This window comes from Oncorhynchus gorbuscha, linkage group LG06, assembly GCF_021184085.1.
Source record: "Oncorhynchus gorbuscha isolate QuinsamMale2020 ecotype Even-year linkage group LG06, OgorEven_v1.0, whole genome shotgun sequence".
Classification (NCBI taxonomy): domain Eukaryota; kingdom Metazoa; phylum Chordata; class Actinopteri; order Salmoniformes; family Salmonidae; genus Oncorhynchus; species Oncorhynchus gorbuscha.
The window spans coordinates 92,891,315-92,911,498 of NC_060178.1; the positions used below are offsets into that span (position 1 = coordinate 92,891,315).

The 20,184-nt window shown below is 45.7% G+C and overlaps 1 protein-coding gene across 1 annotated transcript in view; it reads right to left on the reverse strand.

The window, feature by feature from the left end:
* grid2ipb (glutamate receptor, ionotropic, delta 2 (Grid2) interacting protein, b) overlaps window positions 1–20,184 on the reverse strand; it is a 69,381-nt gene that overhangs the window by 47,672 nt on the left and 1,525 nt on the right. The window contains 3 exon segments of the mRNA XM_046354569.1: window positions 18,649–18,803; window positions 19,398–19,733; window positions 19,970–20,086. Of these exon segments, the coding sequence (XP_046210525.1) occupies window positions 18,649–18,803; window positions 19,398–19,733; window positions 19,970–20,086 (608 nt within the window).

Genomic DNA, 20,184 nt, shown 5'->3' on the forward strand with positions numbered 1-20,184 from the left:
CTCATTTGCAGCAGAGTAGAGTGGTGCTCTATAATAATCTAAGACGGTGGAGGGATCTCTCCAAAGGGAGGAATGATGAGCAAAAATATAACTGGAAGACCTCAATTTATTTATATTCCAGATGTGAGAGACTGTCACCATTTCTTGCTTTGCTTTGCCACATGCCTGCCTGACTCTGTCTGACTGCCTGACTCTGTCTGACTGCCTGACTCTGTCTGACTGCCTGACTCTGCCGGACTGCCTGACTCTGTCTGACTCTGCCGGACTGCCTGACTCTGCCTGACTGCCTGACTCTGCCTGACTGCCTGACTCTGTCTGAATGCCTGACTGCCTGACTCTGTCTGACTGCCTGACTGCCTGACTCTGCCTGACTGCCTGACTGCCTGACTCTGCCTGACTGCCTGACTCTGCCTGACTGCCTGACTCTGCCTGACTGCCTGACTGCCTGACTCTGCCTGACTGCCTGACTCTGCCTGACTGCCTGACTCTGTCTGACTGCCTGACTCTGCCTGACTGCCTGACTCTGCCTGACTGCCTGACTCTGTCTGACTGCCTGACTCTGCCTGACTGCCTGATTCTGCCTGACTGCCTGACTCTGCCTGACTGCCTGATTCTGCCTTACTCTGCCTGATTCTGCCTGACTGCCTGACTGCCTGACTCTGCCTGACTGCCTGATTCTGCTTGACTGCCTGACTCTGCCTGATTCTGCCTGACTCTGCCTGACTCTGCCTGACTCTGCCTGACTCTGCCTGATTCTGCCTGACTGCCTGACTGCCTGACTCTGCCTGACTGCCTGATTCTGCTTGACTGCCTGACTCTGCCTGATTCTGCCTGACTCTGCCTGACTCTGCCTGACTGCCTGATTCTGCCTTACTCTGCCTGATTCTGCCTGACTGCCTGACTGCCTGACTCTGCCTGACTCTGCCTGACTCTGCCTGACTGCCTGATTCTGCCTTACTCTGCCTGATTCTGCCTGACTGCCTGACTCTGCCTGACTGCCTGATTCTGCTTGACTGCCTGACTCTGCCTGACTCTGCCTGACTCTGCCTGACTCTGCCTGACACTGCCTGACTCTGCCTGACCCTGCCTGACTCTGCCTGACTCTGCCTGACTCTGCCTGACCCTGCCTGACTCTGCCTGACACTAAACGACCGGTGAACATTAAAGGTTGAGCGGAGATATCATTATGTGGTTTAGAAACCAGTGACAAGGGTCACTGTGTCGCTGGTCAATGGCCATCAGACACAGATGTTGGACAGAAAGTCAATAAACAAGGTCAGTTTCTCTGATATCACATTATGGAACATCAACATCTACACTCTAAAAATAAAAGGTACCTGGCGTGTCCTTTAGGGGTTCTTCAAAATGAAACTGTGGGGGAAACCCTCTTAAAGTTCTTCGAAGAACCCCTTTTAATGGATCCTCAAAGAACCTTTTGAAGAACCCCTTTTAATGGATCCTCAAAGAACCTTTTGAAGAATCCCTTTTAATGGATCCTCGAAGAACCTTTTGAAGAACCTTTTGGGGTACATTTTTGAACTACCCCCCTCCCCTGTTATTATTATTCTTAATAATACGCATACCAATAACAACATATTTGAGTTATCAGTGTTTATTATGATTTTAGTGGCAAAGCAGAATACAAAAATCTAAATCTGAGTTGATGTTCTCCGTATCCACAGTCAGAATTATTTTTCAGTGCATGGTGATTCTTTTAGTACAGTTCACCAACACAGTAAGGCAGTTTGATTATGCATACTATATAACTAAAACGCAATGTTTTCTGTCATTTTGAACATATTTAAAACATTCTTAACACAGGGGGAAGTGTTTGAATCCAACAAATAGTCATTATACAGATGTTTAACAAAACATGCACACCACCGTATTCATACCTTGGTTTTTGTAATACATTTGAATGAAAAAATAAACTGTTTTGATAACGGTTTTCATACACATACCTTGTGGTATATGGTATATTAATTGAAGAGGTAAGGGAGGAGGATGGTACATATGATCTGCATAACAAACCAATACCAAAGGACATACCTTTGTATGCCTCCTCGTCTGTATACCTGCAGACACAGACACAAAGGTGAGCAGTTCAGTCATCTGCACACAATACAGCTTCCGCAGTCTTCAACATATCCTCATAGTACATATTATTACCTCTTTATTGATTGAAATACATGTAATGTTGTCCATTTTCTATTTTAGAAAGATTTGCACAAATATGAAAAGATAGATGGTATCATCATAAAACAATATCCATTTAGATCATACAAGGGACAAACCTTAAATTGAGGAGATCTTGACCTTTTTCAGTTAAGTGGCTGCACCTGCTGTCCTTTGAAATTCAAATCCAAATGTTTCAATTGGACAGTTAGGTTCCTGAAAGAACCCCCACCAACTAAGGAGGTTCCTCGATGAACACCACCTCCTATAGGGTTCTTAGGATAATTTTTTGGGGGCAATTTTCATTGCCAAGAACCATAAGGTTCTTCAAAGAACTTTGAGGATCTTAGAAGAACCCTTGTTGAACCCCTCATTTTAGAGTGTATAATATCTATATATTATATCTCTACAGTAACATCATAGGCAATCAACAGTACACAAGAATATTGTATTCTATTGCTAATTTTCCAGTCAGCTACCAACACTAAGATCAGACAGCCTTGGTTTGTCATAACACCTGTGACCAGTCTCTTACCCACGGCATGCAAACAATCGGAAAGGAAAGAAGAGCTCTAGAAACAGATGTTTGTCACTCTTTGCATTGCTGCCTGTATCTCCTACTGAGACAGATATGCACTGAGTGTACAAAACATTAGGAACACTTTTCAATGACAGACTAACCAGGTGAATACAGGTGAATACAGGTGAAAGCTATGATCCCTTATTGATGTCACCTGTTACATCCACTTCAATCACTGTATGAAGGGGAGGAGACAGGTTAAAGAAGGATTTTTAAACCTTGAAACACTTTAGACTTTGTGTATGTTGGCCATTTGGAGGGTGAATGGGCAACACAAAATATTTAAGTGCCTTTGAATGGGGTATAGTGCATTGTATTATTTTGTAGCTATGCAAGCTGTGAGACGAGATAACTATGTATGGGGGTAGTGGGAAAAATATTGCCAGCCTAAGCAGGGAGTAGCCTGTGGTAGCCTGTGTGTGTGTGTGTGTGTGTGTGTGTGTGTGTGTGTGTGTGTGTGTGTGTGTGTGTGTGTGTGTGTGTGTGTGTGTGTGTGTGTGTGTGTGTGTGTGTGTGTGTGTGTGTGTGTGTGTGTGTGTGTGTGTGTGTGTGTGTGTGTGTGTGTGTGTGTGTGTGTGTGTGTGTGTGTGTGTGTGTGTGTGTGTGTGTGTGTGTGCGTGTGCGTGCGTGCGTGCGTGTGTGTGTACACAAAAAGACTGGCTCTGCATTTGTGGGGCAGAGCGCTATCTGAATAAAGGATTGATCTATTGCAGACTGGGGACTTAGTCCAATTCTTCATTAACCAGGGCCTTACAAACCTCTGGGAATTGGTCAACGCTATAAAATAGTTCAGTTAGAACATTGGGATAGAAATTCTCGTGACAAATTGTACCTTCGGGCCGGATCTCAATACCTGTTTCTGTCATCCCAGGGAACACCGATACCGTGCACAGGCAGATCAAGGATCCAGAAAAAGACCTGACCTCTGAAATTGAGGGTCAATGGCCGGTAGGGATGTCCTTGTCTCATCGCGCACCAGTGACTCCTGTGGCGTGCCGGGCGCAGTGCGCACTAACCAAGGTTGCCAGGTGCACAGTGTTTCCTCCGACATATTGGTGCGGCTGGCTTCCGGGTTGGATGCGCGCTGTGTTAAGAAGCAGTGCGGCTTGGTTGGGTTGTGTATCGGAGGCATGACTTTCAACCTTCGTCTATCCCGAGCCCGTATGGGAGTTGTAGCGATGAGACAAGATAGTAGCTACTAAAACAATTGGACACCACGAAATTGGGGAGAACAAAGGGGTAAAATTCTAACTTTGGAGAATGTTTGAGGCATGAGTATCTGAATAAATATAAAGCGGAGGGAGGCCGGACGTAAAAATCAACAAATGTAAGTGGGTCCGCAATGACTCAAGGTAGTTAATATACCTAATTCTGATGTCTATAGAACTGGGACGGTCAAGATAGATATCAGCTGGGGAATAATTACGTGCGTTATAATCTATCAAAAGTCATAATAGTAATCATTTCTAGTTCCAAGATGAGAACAAGTTCCAAGAAGAGAACAAAGGAGAGGGTTTACTAACTATGGGAAGTAAATCCTCAAATGAGGTCCCAGAATTAACTGGGGATGAGAGGTATATGGAATCCAAGGACAAGAGGAACATTTATTATGTTCCTAAGTAGAGGACGACCGATTAATCGGAATGGCCGATTAATTAGGGCCGATTTCAAGTTTTCATAACAATCTGAAAACAATATTTTTGGGCGCCGATTTCCGATTTTTAAAATTATTTTTTTATATACCTTTATTTAACTAGGCAAGTCAGTTAAGAACACATTCTTATGTTCAATGACGGCCTAGGAACGGTGGGTTAACTGCCTTGTTCAGGGGCAGAACGACAGATTTTCACTTGTCAGCTCAGGGGATCCAATCTTGAACCGTACTTGCGTTCATTACACGCAGAGTCAGGGAATATGCAACAGTTTGGGCTGCCTGGCTCATTGCAAACTAATTTGCCAGAATTTTACGTAATTATGACATAACATTGAAGGTTGTGCAATGTAACAAGAATATTTAGGCTTAGGGATGCCACCCGTTAGATAAAATACAGAACGGTTCCGTATTTCACTGAAATAATAAACGTTTTGTTTTCAAAATTATAGTTTCCGGATTCGACCATATTAATGACCAAAGGCTCGTATTTCTGTGTGTTATTATGTTATAATTAAGTCTGATTTGATAGAGCAGTCTGACTGAGCAGCAGCAGGCCCGTAATCATTCATTCAAACAGCACTTTCGTGCGTTTTGTCAGCAGCTCTTCACAAGCACAGCGCTGTTTATGACTTCAAGCCTATCAACCTAATGGCTGGTATAACCATTGTGAAATGGCTAGCTAGTTAGCTGGGTGGGCGCTAATACAGTTTCAAACGTCACTCGCTTTTAGATTTGGAGTAGTTATTCCCCTTGTGCTGCAAGGGCCGTGGCTTTTGTTGAGCGATGGGTAACGCTGCTCCGAGTGTGGCTGTTGTCGATGTGTTCCTGGTTCGAGCCCAGGTAGGGGCGAGAAGAGGGACGGAAGCTATACTGTTACACTGGCAATACTATAGTGCCTATAAGAACATCCAATAGTCAAAGGTATATAAAATACAAATGGTATAGAGAAAAATAGTCCTATAAATACTGTATTAACTACAACCTAAAACCTCTTACCTTGGAATATTGAAGTCTCATGTTAAAAGGAACCACCAACTTTCATATGTTCTCATGTTCTGAGCAATGAACTGAAACGTTAGCTTTTTTACATGGCACACATTTTTACATGGCACATACATGACACATACATGGCACATATTGCATATTGGCACATATTACTTTCTTCTCCAACACTTTGTTTTTGCATTATTTAAACCAAATTGAACATGTTTCATTATTTATTTGAGGCTAAATTGATTTTATTGATGTATTAAATTAAGTTAAAATAAGAGTTCATTCAGTATTGTTGTAATTGTCATTATTTTTTAAAAATTGTCCGATTAATCGGTATCGCCTTTTTTGTTCCTCCAATAATCGGTATCGGTATGGGTGTTGAAAAATCATAATCGGTTGACCTCTAGTCCTAAGTGGAGAAAGAAGTATGGGTTTGAAGGGCGTCTAGACGTAGATAAACTAGAATCCATGATAAAAACAGATGCACAAGGTCTGTGGGGACAGAGTAGAGACAGCAAGTGGAAGAGTTCGACATCGCTAGGGTGTGGCTGTCAGAGGCCCGTAAAAAAGTAGAAGGGAAAAAAACGGACAGGATCAGACGATAGAAAGTGTTTTAATTGAGACAAAACAGGACATCTGGCCCGAGAGTGTAGAGCTCCTCCAAAGGATGAGACAAAGACAGTACCGAAAAGACAGAACAAGAATAGGAGGAGAGCAGAGAGAGAGAGCAAGATAGAGAGAGACGGAGAGAGCAAGATAGAGAGAGACGGAGAGAGCAAGATAGAGGGAGAGACAGAGACAATGAAAGCGAGAGCAGAGAGAAAGTTTCAAGCAGGGATACCAGAGATGTTATGGTTAAAAGGCATTGCAGATGTGGGATTTATTAAAGGAGTTTTACCTGTAACTGTTACTCCTACATTATTTGATTGACCTTATTGAAGGCAGTATTCATTGAAACCAGAAGTAATAGCAGGGATTGTACCTAATGATTCATTAAATAATGGATAATGATGTTATTATTGGAGGATAAGATGTTTTTTGAAACTTGTCCATGTTTTTAGTCTGAAAGGCTCCACCCTTAGTGGGAGAAGGAGTAAATAGAAGTATTATTTTAAGAGTTTCTTGCGTCCCTGATTCTCGTACTCTCCTAAATTTGTTAAAATTAGATATTTCTCTGTGATTGATTTGGTAAATTCGTTTTTCTTAAATTTTAGTTCACCCAGATAGTTAGGGGTGGTTTGGATTCCGAGTTTTATTCTCCCTTAGGTAGTTAGCTGTTTTTGTATGTAGATGATGTTTTTTTGTGAGAAATTTAACACAACAAGGCTGTAAAATTGATATTATAATATTATAATATTTTTTAGTTGAATAAGATTATAAAGTTATAGCAAGAATAAGTTTTAATTATGGTAGACTTATGTTAAATATTTAGGACATATTTTGAGCCAACAGGACAGAGAAAAGTATAGAGATAGAAAAACAGTGATTTTGTAAGCGTTCAAATTAATTATGAAAAGAAATATGATGCAGTTCTTAGGGATGGGAAATTACTGTAGATAATGGATCCCACACTATGCAACATATATTAAATTATTGATGGGACTGATTTATGATTAAGCCATGTTATTGTTAGATAAAATACAGTGGACTCCCGAAGGAGAGAGTTCATTTGTACAGATAAAACATATGCAATGTTTAACATTCATTTTAGTTTTATTTAAATATTTTTTATTTAAATAGTAGAACGTTGACAGGGATATGTGGCATCTGTGGTGATCCTGGATCATAAATAATAATAATAATATATGCCATTTAGCAGACGCTTTTATCCAAAGCGACTTACAGTCATGTCATTGAGAGCATCGAGATAAACTTAATCAACTATGTAATAATCTTAGAGATTACTACCATAGACATGTTGATTTTTTCTCAAATCCATGAGTGCAAACAGGGAGACAGTGAGACAGGTAGTCAATATTTGGAAATATTAAGGGGTATATTCAATTTTTGAGTGGTATGAGACCTGTAATTTTCTAAGTAATAAAAAAGACTGATAGGGTGGGGAATTCAGAAGTAAAGAGGTATGCTATACACCATGAGCATAATAGCAAGGAAAAGAAAAGTAAGAAAGAACAGACAGGAGCAGAATATTTGATTGCAACTCTTGGGGAAATTGCAGGAAAGAGCAGGAAAGATTTTAAAGTGAAAGGGGGAAACAGGGAGAGTATAAAGTGGACAGAACCTGAGGACAGAAAGTGCTACAACTGCGATAAAACAGGCCACATGGGAGAGGATTGTAAGGCCCCACCAAGGAACAGTAGACAGAGACAGTATAGGGATAGACAGAAGAGGGAACGTAGGCGAATGAGAGAGCGAGAGGAGTCAGAGGATGAGGAAGAACAGGCATGGCTAGATGAGGGGAAGGACAGTGAGGATTCAGAGGACACAGACTGTGAGGTGTTGAATTGGCAACCATTGACTTAGCATTACAACAGGAACGGAAACCAAACTTGACACTGACTGTTATGGGAAAGAAAAGACACGTAAGAAAGAATAGAGAGAAAGAGTGTCAGACAAATAAATAGCAGGAAAGGCAGACAGAAAAAGTGTCATGCAGGTGAAAGAGGACCCAAAAGCGACTTAACAGAAACAGAGTTTATTCAAGTCCAAACAGAAAACGACAAATCCTGAATCCTTAACAGGAAATGTCCAAACAGGGAATAACAGAAATCCTCTAGTCTGTAGAGGGGAATAACAGGAGAAGCGGCCACAGACTGCAGGTCGCTTCGGGTAGGCGCAGGCCGTAGCTGACAGAGACACCTGCTCACACGCAGCATCTGATGAAGGCAAAAACACGACAGGACAGGGCGATACACAATCACAGCACGGTGAATTCTAAACAAGGAACCGACAGGACAGGAACGGAACACAAAGGAAGAAATAGGGACTCTAATCAGGGGAAAGGATCGGGAACAGGTGTGGGAAGACTAAATGATGATTAGGGGAATAGGAACAGCTGGGAGCAGGAACGGAACGATAGAGAGAAGAGAGAGCGAGAGAGTGAGAGAGGGAGGGGAGAGAGAGGGATAGAAAGAGGGAAAGAACCTAATAAGACCAGCAGAGGGAAACGAATAGAATGGGGAGCACAGGGACAAGACATGATACTAAATGACAAACATGACAGTACCCCCCACTCACCGAGCGCCTCCTGGCGCACTCGAGGAGGAATCCTGGCGGCAACGGAGGAAATCATCGATGAGTGAACGGTCCAGCACGTCCCGAGACGGAACCCAACTCCTCTCCTCAGGACCGTAACCCTCCCAATCCACTAAGTATTGGTGACCCCGTCCCCGAGAACGCATGTCCATGATCTTATGTACCTTGTAAATAGGTGCGCTCTCGACAAGGACGGGAGGGGGGAGGGAAGACGAACGGGGTGCGAAGAAAGGGCTTAACACAGGAGACATGGAAGACAGGAAGGACGCGACGAAGATGTCGCGGAAGAAGCAGTCGCACAGCGACAGGATTGACGACCTGGGAGACACGGAACGGACCAATGAACCGCGGAGTCAACTTACGAGAAGCTGTCGTAAGAGGAAGGTTGCGAGTGGAAAGCCACACTCTCTGGCCGCAACAATACCTTGGACTCTTAATCCTGCGTTTATTGGCGGCTCTCACCGTCTGTGCCCTGTAACGGCAAAGTGCAGACCTCACCCTCCTCCAGGTGCGCTCACAACGTTGGACAAACGCTTGAGCGGAGGGAACGCTGGACTCGGCAAGCTGGGATGAGAACAGAGGAGGCTGGTAACCCAGACTACTCTGAAACGGAGATAACCCGGTAGCAGACGAAGGAAGCGAATTGTGAGCGTATTCTGCCCAGGGAGCTGTTCTGCCCAAGACGCAGGGTTTCTGAAAGAAAGGCTGCGTAGTATGCGACCAATCGTCTGATTGGCCCTCTCTGCTTGACCGTTAGACTGGGGATGAAACCCGGAAGAGAGACTGACGGACGCACCAATCAAACGACAGAACTCCCTCCAAAACTGTGACGTGAATTGCGGGCCTCTGTCTGAAACGGCGTCTAACGGGAGGCCATGAATTCTGAATACATTCTCAATAATGATTTGTGCCGTCTCCTTAGCGGAAGGAAGTTTAGCGAGGGGAATGAAATGTGCCGCCTTAGAGAACCTATCGACAACCGTAAGAATCACAGTCTTCCCCGCAGACAAAGGCAGACCGGTAATGAAGTCTAAGGCGATGTGAGACCATGGTCGAGAAGGAATGGGGAGCGGTCTGAGACGACCGGCAGGAGGAGAGTTACCCGACTTAGTCTGCGCGCAGTCCGAACAAGCAGCCACGAAACGGCGCGTGTCACGCTCCTGAGTCGGCCACCAAAAGCGCTGGCGAATAGACGCAAGAGTGCCTCGAACACCGGGATGACCAGCTAACTTGGCAGAGTGAGCCCACTGAAGAACAGCCAGACGAGTGGAAACAGGAACGAAAAGGAGGTTACTAGGACAAGCGCGCGGCGACGCAGTGTGCGTGAGTGCTTGCTTAACCTGTCTTTCAATTCCCCAGACTGTTAACCCGACAACACGCCCATAAGGAAGAATCCCCTCGGGATCAGTAGAAGCCACAGAAGAACTAAACAGACGGGATAAGGCATCAGGCTTGGTGTTCTTGCTACCCGGACGGTAAGAAATCACAAACTCGAAACGAGCGAAAAACAACGCCCAACGAGCTTGACGGGCATTAAGTCGTTTGGCAGAACGGATGTACTCAAGGTTCTTATGGTCTGTCCAAACGACAAAAGGAACGGTCGCCCCCTCCAACCACTGTCGCCATTCGCCTAGGGCTAAGCGGATGGCGAGCAGTTCACGGTTACCCACATCATAGTTGCGCTCAGATGGCGACAGGCGATGAGAAAAATAAGCGCAAGGATGAACCTTATCGTCAGACTGGAAGCGCTGGGATAGAATGGCTCCCACGCCTACCTCTGAAGCGTCAACCTCGACAATGAATTGTCTAGTGACGTCAGGAGTAACGAGGATAGGAGCGGACGTAAAACGTTCTTTTAGAAGATCAAAAGCTCCCTGGGCGGAACCGGACCACTTAAAACACGTCTTGACAGAAGTAAGAGCTGTGAGAGGGGCAGCAACTTGACCGAAATTACGAATGAAACGCCGATAGAAATTAGCGAAACCTAAAAAGCGCTGCAACTCGACACGTGACCTTGGAACGGGCCAATCACTGACAGCTTGGACCTTAGCGGAATCCATCTGAATGCCTTCAGCGGAAATAACGGAACCGAGAAAAGTAACGGAGGAGACATGAAAAGAGCACTTCTCAGCCTTTACGTAGAGACAATTCTCTAAAAGGCGCTGTAGAACACGTCGAACGTGCTGAACATGAATCTCGAGTGACGGAGAAAAAATCAGGATATCGTCAAGATAGACAAAAACAAAGATGTTCAGCATGTCTCTCAGAACATCATTAACTAATGCCTGAAAAACAGCTGGCGCATTGGCGAGACCGAACGGCAGAACCCGGTACTCAAAATGCCCTAACGGAGTGTTAAACGCCGTTTTCCACTCGTCCCCCTCTCTGATGCGCACGAGATGGTAAGCGTTACGAAGGTCCAACTTAGTAAAGCACCTGGCTCCCTGCAGAATCTCGAAGGCTGATGACATAAGGGGAAGCGGATAACGATTCTTAACCGTTATGTCATTCAGCCCTCGATAATCCACGCAGGGGCGCAGAGTACCGTCCTTCTTCTTAACAAAAAAGAACCCCGCCCCGGCCGGAGAGGAAGAAGGCACTATGGTACCGGCGTCAAGAGACACAGACAAATAATCCTCGAGAGCCTTACGTTCGGGAGCCGACAGAGAGTATAGTCTACCTCGAGGAGGAGTGGTCCCCGGAAGGAGATCAATACTACAATCATACGACCGGTGAGGAGGAAGGGAGTTGGCTCGGGACCGACTGAAGACCGTGCGCAGATCATGATATTCCTCCGGCACTCCTGTCAAATCGCCAGGTTCCTCCTGAGAAGTAGGAACAGAAGAAACGGGAGGGATGGCAGACATTAAACACTTCACATGACAAGAAACGTTCCAGGATAGGATAGAATTACTAGACCAATTAATAGAAGGATTATGACATACTAGCCAGGGATGACCCAAAACAACAGGTGTAAACGGTGAACGGAAAATCAAAAAAGAAATAGTCTCACTGTGGTTACCAGATACTGTGAGGGTTAAAGGTAGTGTCTCAAATCTGATACTGGGAAGATGACTACCATCTAGGGCGAACATGGGCGTAGGCTTCTCTAACTCTCTGAAAGGAATGTCATGTTTCCGAACCCATGCTTCGTCCATGAAACAACCCTCAGCCCCAGAGTCTATCAAGGCACTACATGTAGCACCCGAACCGGTCCAGCGTAGATGGACCGACAAAGTAGTACAGGATTTTGATGGAGAGACTTGAGTAGTTGCGCTCACCTGTAGCCCTCCGCTTACAGATGAGCTCTGGCTTTTACTGGACATGAATTAACAAAATGTCCAGCAACTCCGCAATAGAGGCACAGGCGGTTGGTGATCCTCCGTTCCCTCTCCTTAGTCGAGATGCGAATCCCTCCCAGCTGCATGGGCTCAGTCTCAAAGCCAGAGGAGGGAGATGGTTGCGATGCGGAGCAGGGAAACACCGTTGATGCGAGCTCTCTTCCACGAGCCCGGTGACGAAGATCTACCCGTCGTTCTATGCGGATGGCGAGAGCAATCAAAGAGTCCACATCTGAAGGAACCTCCCGGGAGAGAATCTCATCCTTAACCACTGCGTGGAGTCCCTCCAGAAAACGAGCGAGCAGCGCCGGCTCGTTCCACTCACTAGAGGCAGCAAGAGTGCGAAACTCAATAGAATAATCCGTTATGGACCGTTCACCTTGGCATAAGGAAGCCAGGGCCCTAGAAGCCTCCCCACCAAAAACTGAACGGTCAAAAACCCGAATCATCTCCTCTTTAAAGTTCTGGAACTTGTTAGAGCAATCAGCCCTTGCCTCCCAGATAGCTGTGCCCCATTCTCGAGCCCGGCCAGTAAGGAGTGAAATGACGTAAGCAACCCGAGCTCTCTCTCTAGAGTATGTATTGGGTTGGAGAGAGAACACAATCTCACACTGCGTGAGAAAGGAGCGGCACTCAGTGGGCTGCCCGGAGTAGCAAGGTGGGTTATTAACCCTAGGTTCTGGAGGCTCGGCAGGCCAGGAAGTAACAGGTGGCACGAGACGTAGACTCTGGAACTGTCCAGAGAGGTCGGAAACCTGAGCGGCCAGGTTCTCCACGGCATGGCGAGCAGCAGACAATTCCTGCTCGTGTCTGCCGAGCATGGCTCCTTGGATCTCGACGGCAGTGTAACGAGCGTCTGAAGTCGCTGGGTCCATTCCTTGGTCGGTTCCTTCTGTCATGCAGGTGAAAGAGGACCCAAAAGCGACTTAACAGAAACAGAGTTTATTCAAGTCCAAACAGAAAACGACAAATCCTGAATCCTTAACAGGAAATGTCCAAACAGGGAATAACAGAAATCCTCTAGTCTGTAGAGGGGAATAACAGGAGAAGCGGCCACAGACTGCAGGTCGCTTCGGGTAGGCGCAGGCCGTAGCTGACAGAGACACCTGCTCACACGCAGCATCTGATGAAGGCAAAAACACGACAGGACAGGGCGATACACAATCACAGCACGGTGAATTCTAAACAAGGAACCGACAGGACAGGAACGGAACACAAAGGAAGAAATAGGGACTCTAATCAGGGGAAAGGATCGGGAACAGGTGTGGGAAGACTAAATGATGATTAGGGGAATAGGAACAGCTGGGAGCAGGAACGGAACGATAGAGAGAAGAGAGAGCGAGAGAGTGAGAGAGGGAGGGGGAGAGAGAGGGATAGAAAGAGGGAAAGAACCTAATAAGACCAGCAGAGGGAAACAAATAGAATGGGGAGCACAGGGACAAGACATGATACTAAATGACAAACATGACAAAAGGCTCCCCCGCCCTATGCTGAGCCCGAAGTGACCTTGATGGTTTGGGAGTAGTAGGAAGAGGAGGTGGGGGGGGGGGGGGAGAGCAAGATAGAGAACAGAAGGCACAGAGAAAGAAAAGCAAAGGAAAAGTGAGAGAGATCAAAAGGAATTTGAGAAGAATGAGAGGGAGAGACTGGGGGTGAGGAGCAGGAGACCTGGAGCATTACGAAGGTTAGAATCTCATAATAAGCCAGGATTGAGAGAAGACAGAAGTGACACAGAATGGTTAGATGATGATGAGGCGATACTCCAATTCCCACTCATAGCCTTACCCAACCCCAGAGCTGGGGACGGAGCACAACCAGACACGATAGAAGTCTATAGGGCATGGACACAGTGGGATGGAGCTTGAGCAGTAGAAGGAGTCGCACATTCTAAGACAGGAATATGGATTTAGAAGAGATCTAGAGGGTTTCGTGGCCAGTTTCAAATTGAACACAGGAGAACTGGAAATAGACAGAGAATAGGAACAGACAGGGGGACCACACGTGTTGTTAGTGAATGAACCATCTGAGGAATGTAATATTGACAACAGGGTTAGAGTGAACACCTACAGGACGGTAGGTCTCCAGGAACAGGGTTAGAGTGAACACCTACAGGACGGTAGGTCTCCAGGAACAGGGTTAGAGTGAACACCTACAGGACGGTAGGTCTCCAGGAACAGGGTTAGAGTGAACACCTACAGGACGGTAGGTCTCCAGGAACAGGGTTAGAGTGAACACCTACAGGACGGTAGGTCTCCAGGAACAGGGTTAGAGTGAACACCTACAGGACGGTAGGTCTCCAGGAACAGGGTTAGAGTGAACACCTACTGGACGGTAGGTCTACAGGAACAGGGTTAGAGTGAACACCTACAGGACGGTAGGTCTCCAGGAACAGGGTTAGAGTGAACACCTACTGGACGGTAGGTCTCCAGGAACAGGGTTAGAGTGAACACCTACAGCACGGTAGGTCTACAGGAACAGGGTTAGAGTGAACACCTACAGGACGGTAGGTCTCCAGGAACAGGGTTAGAGTGAACACCTACTGGACGGTAGGTCTACAGGAACAGGGTTAGAGTGAACACCTACAGGACGGTAGGTCTCCAGGAACAGGGTTAGAGTGAACACCTACTGGATGGTAGGTCTCCAGGAACAGGGTTAGAGTGAACACCTACAGCACGGTAGGTCTACAGGAACAGGGTTAGAGTGAACACCTACAGGACGGTAGGTCTCCAGGAACAGGGTTAGAGTGAACACCTACTGGACGGTAGGTCTCCAGGAACAGGGTTAGAGTGAACACCTACAGCACGGTAGGTCTACAGGAACAGGGTTAGAGTGAACACCTACAGGACGGTAGGTCTCCAGGAACAGGGTTAGAGTGAACACCTACTGGATGGTAGGTCTCCAGGAACAGGGTTAGAGTGAACAACTACAGGACGGTAGGTCTACAGGAACAGGGTTAGAGTGAACACCTACAGGACGGTAGGTCTCCAGAAACAGGGTTAGAGTGAACACTTACAGGATGGTAGCTCTCCAGGAACAGGGTTAGAGTGAACACCTACAGGACGGTAGGTCTACAGGAACAGGGTTAGAGTGAACACCTACAGGACGGTAGGTCTACAGGAACAGGGTTAGAGTGAACACCTACTCCAGGAACAGGGTTAGGTCTCCAGGAACTCCAGGAACAGGGTTAGAGTGAACACCTACAGGACGGTAGGTCTCCAGGAACAGGGTTAGAGTGAACACCTACAGGACGGTAGGTCTCCAGGAACAGGGTTAGAGTGAACACCTACAGGACGGTAGGTCTACAGGAACAGGGTTAGAGTGAACACCTACAGGACGGTAGGTCTCCAGGAACAGGGTTAGAGTGAACACCTACAGGACGGTAGGTCTCCAGGAACAGGGTTAGAGTGAACACCTACAGGACGGTAGGTCTCCAGGAACAGGGTTAGAGTGAACACCTACAGGACGGTAGGTCTCCAGGAACAGGGTTAGAGTGAACACCTACAGGACGGTAGGTCTCCAGGAACAGGGTTAGAGTGAACACCTACAGGACGGTAGGTCTCCAGGAACAGGGTTAGAACAGGGTTAGAGTGAACACCTACAGGACGGTAGGTCTCCAGGAACAGGGTTAGAGTGAACACCTACAGGACGGTAGGTCTCCAGGAACAGGGTTAGAGTGAACACCTACAGGACGGTAGGTCTCCAGGAACAGGGTTAGAGTGAACACCTACAGGACGGTAGGTCTACAGGAACAGGGTTAGAGTGAACACCTACAGGACGGTAGGTCTCCAGGAACAGGGTTAGAGTGAACACCTACAGGACGGTAGGTCTACAGGAACAGGGTTAGAGTGAACACCTACAGGACGGTAGGTCTACAGGAACAGGGTTAGAGTGAACACCTACAGGACGGTAGGTCTACAGGAACAGGGTTAGAGTGAACACCTACAGGACGGTAGGTATCCAGGAACAGGGTTAGAGTGAACACCTACAGGACGGTAGGTCTCCAGGAAGAGGGCACTTCAGTAGATAATAAACAAGGTCCGTCACTTATTAGGAGTTGTAGTTTATCGCTTATTCTAGGAATCGCCAGAGACAAAAAGTATCGTATAATCTGGTACAAAATCATAGAATATTTCATTTTGATCTATTCAAGTGCTGAGAGTCAATATACAGGCCATAATAATACCGTCAACACTGATTCAGACCTCTCAACAATAAATAGTTGCACAACAATAAATAGTTTAAACATTTAAACAAGTCTCTGAAAAAGAGCTGCCACCCAACACAGAATACCCCTCAGAAACAGGGACAGTACTGTACCAGGGTAATTATCTGCCCACATATGCCAAGTATGACATTACACTGACTGCGGTGCCCCTACCTGTACTGAAACAGCAAGACAGCACTGCAAGACAACTGCAAGTACAACAGTTCAAAACAATCAATAATACAAAATAAAAACCTGTACTCACCCAAAACAGCTCATTAGAGTTAGTACTCTGTCATAATTCAGAATCAGGATTATAAATCAATAAACGTGAGTAAGTGCATAGGTTCACAAACTGAATTTTGAAATAATAATGCATTATAATGGTATGGGGTAGAATCTGCATAGTGCATCCAGGAACCATCGCCAGCAGTGAACTCTCACCAACCACAGATGAGCAAGAGCTTAAAGTAGAATAATGAGGATACAATCCATCACAGAAATCCCTCAGAGAGAGTGAGAGAAAGAGGAAGGGAGAGAGCAAGAGAAAGAGTAAGAGAGTAAGAGAGAGAGAGATGGAGGTGGAAGAGAGAGATGGAAAGAGAGAGGGAGGAGGAGAGCGAGGGATGCAAGAGAAAGGAAGAGAGTCAGTGGACTAAAACAAACATCTCCATTGTTTGTTAAATGCCACTCAGTCTATATTTAGAACGATGCCAAAGGAAAGTCTCACTGTCCTCTGGTGATCTGGAATCACTGCCTTATGTTCTTATTGGACAAAATAGCTTTGCATTTAAATATTAAATGATTCACACATAACCTTAAATAGTACCGTATCTTACAGTATAACAATCTTTATTTTTTATTGATTTAACTAGGCAAGTCAGTTAAGAACAAATTCTTATTTTCAATGACATCCTGAACTGCCTGTTCAGGGGCAGAACGACAGCTCGGGGATATGAACTTGCAACCTTTCGGTTACTAGTCCAACACTCTAACCACTAGGCTACCCTGCCGCCCCAAACGAGATATCTAATCACATCACTAGGACACAGAGTTTTGTTTCTGGTCTGGTCACGTGATCAAGTAAAACTCAAGGCCCCAGTCAAAAGGTATCACTACCTACCTGATATACCAGTAAGTGACGCTGAGATGATTCAACTGCGTTACGTGGAACTACAATCCACACAATCCACCACATCCACCTTAATTACCTGTGTAGTTGACTTCCTCGAGTAAAGAGAGGTTATGGTCAGATAATCAAAGCTGTGGTCTGGCTATAGCTCATTGGTAAAGTTTCTCCACTGTGGTAAGACCCCAGCCGGATGACCACATGGTCAACGTTCCCTCAGATGGATTCCTCATACCAACCAATCCCTCAGATGGATTCCTCATACCAACCAATCCCTCAGATGGATTCCTCATACCAACCAATCCCTCAGATGGATTCCTCATACCAACCAATCCCTTAGATGGATTCCTCATACCAACCAATCCCTCAGATGGATTCCTCATACTAACCAATCCCTCAGATGGATTCCTCATACCAACCAATCCCTTAGATGGATTCCTCATACCAACCAATCCCTCAGATGGATTCCTCATACCAACCAATCAGATTAAAGACTTTTCATTTTACATGACAGATGCCCATCTCCCTCTCTAACTAACTCCCTTCATAGGGTATGGAAGTAACTGTAATCTCCACACATCTAAAGGAAAAAGTGTACTTGGATTAAGGGTTTAGTGTACTTGGATTAAGGTTTAGTGAGAGTCCTGTTGCTCATTTTCCCACACTAACATAAGATAAATGATTATGCAAGTATTTCTTCATTGAAATGTCAGACAATATGAGTCACAATATGAGTCACAAAGAAACAAATCTCATGCAAAAAGGTAGAGACAGTAATGATTACAATATTGGCAGATCGTTGAGCTGATCTCAGACAAAAACAGTGCTAGCAAAATTTGAATACATCAGGTTGAATTTCAAACAGCCCCACAAAAACTGTCTTTACCTTGGTTGAGCTTAACTTCTGATCATCAGTGATTATTATGAACACCGTCAAATCTTCTGCTCTGTCACTAACCCATTTGATTTGGCTCAAGACTAGTCTCCATTTTGGCTCTGAGGCTATGCAGTTTCACTCAAACCCCTACTAGTTTGACCTAACAGGAGGGTCACTGTGGGTTTACCCTGAGCCCCATCTGCAGCAGATGGCGTCCACCTAAAGCACAGTGTGATAATGGTTGACACTAATTAAGACCCCCGTAATCCCTCCACCAGCAAAATGAGCAAAAGGAAAAGCCTGTTTAAACACTCATCACCCATCGCACAATAATCCCCACAGACTATTACTTTTCACTGGGACTCCGAAATGGGGATATTAGAAGGATGCATCCCACCTGGGTTGTACTAGGATATCTATCTCAAGAACCTATACTGAACACAGTCTGGATAATGCCCAGAGAGCAGAGACTCCTGTACCTGATGTTGCCAATGAGCGTCTGCTGCTCGACAGTGGTGAGGATGTCTGGAAGGACAGAGGCCAGCCAATCAACCTTCTTCTCCGCAGCATACTGCTTCAGCACCGCAAACAGCCTCTCCTTCACCTCCGGCTCCTCCCCCAAAATCTGGTCAATCTGAAAGATATCAATAACAATTGTTGTTGAAAGGCGCATAGTTACACAGCCTCCCTAAAGAAGCATTGTATACATTTACAAAGAAGCTTCCAATTATCAGACTGAGGAAGTAAGCTCAGTAAGCATAATGCTTTTTGAACAGCAGTGTCTCTTTCAAACTGTTGTTTCCTCTGGATATCCATGTTCCCCTGTATAATCAATAACATCCATGTTCCCCTGTATAATCAATAACATCCATGTTCCCCTGTATAATCAATAACATCCATGTTCCCCTGTATAATCAATAACATCCATGTTCCCCTGTATAATCAATAACATCCATGTTCCCCTGTATAATCAATAACATCCATGTTCCCCTGTATAATCAATAACATCCATGTTCCCCTGTATAATCAATAACATCCATGTTCCCCTGTATAATCAATAACATCCATGTTCCCCTGTATAATCAATAACATCCATGTTCCCCTGTATAATCAATAACATCCATGTTCCCCTGTATAATCAATAACATCCATGTTCCCCTGTATAATCAATAACATCCATGTTCCCCTGTATAACTCATACAACAGTTAGTTTAAAAGAAAGCCTCACCTTCCTGTTGAACTCCAGGGCCTTGTGTTTGCGGTCCTTCCTCATCCCGTCTCCTCCAGGCTGTATCCCATCCATACTCCCACTGCTGCGTACTTTCTGTCTGGGCCCCAGACACAGCACCCCCAGCCTCAGCGTACGCCCCTGGGACGCCTTGATCAGCGCCGCCGCCATCTCGTGCTGCCTCACCGGGATCCCGTTGACCTCCATGACGTAGTCACCGGCACCCAGGCCACCCCGTCCCGCCGGAGAGCAGGGCGAACAGTCCTCCACCAGGAGGGGGCAGTCTCCCATGATGGTGAAGCCGAAACGACCATCAGGACCCGGGGTGATGTCCATCTGAGAGGCAGAGATTGAATTCTTATTTCACTTTCTTTGTATTATGTCAAGATAGAGAGAAATAATTTTGACTAATGACTTGAAAAGTTTAGCATTGCCACTACAGTTTCTGGGGTTACATGAGGTATCAGAAATACAACGAGTCAGATGTTCAGTTGGCACAGTTAGAAGTATCAAACATTGTGCTACTACAGTATGATGGTGCCAGGTGAGTCCCAGTCAGAGTGAGTTCAGACCTGCTGGATGCGAGACACCACTCCGATGCTGGGAGGGATGTTCCTCTGGGTCTGAGCGATGGAGATGACAGCCTGGACTCCCAGAGAGGACACATTCTGGCCCTCGATCTCCAGCACCTGGTCAGAGAAAGACCGTTGAATGAAGACACCCAGAAACAGCTATTCCAGTATAAATCCCTGATCATACTATTACACTCTCATCATAATATTATCAA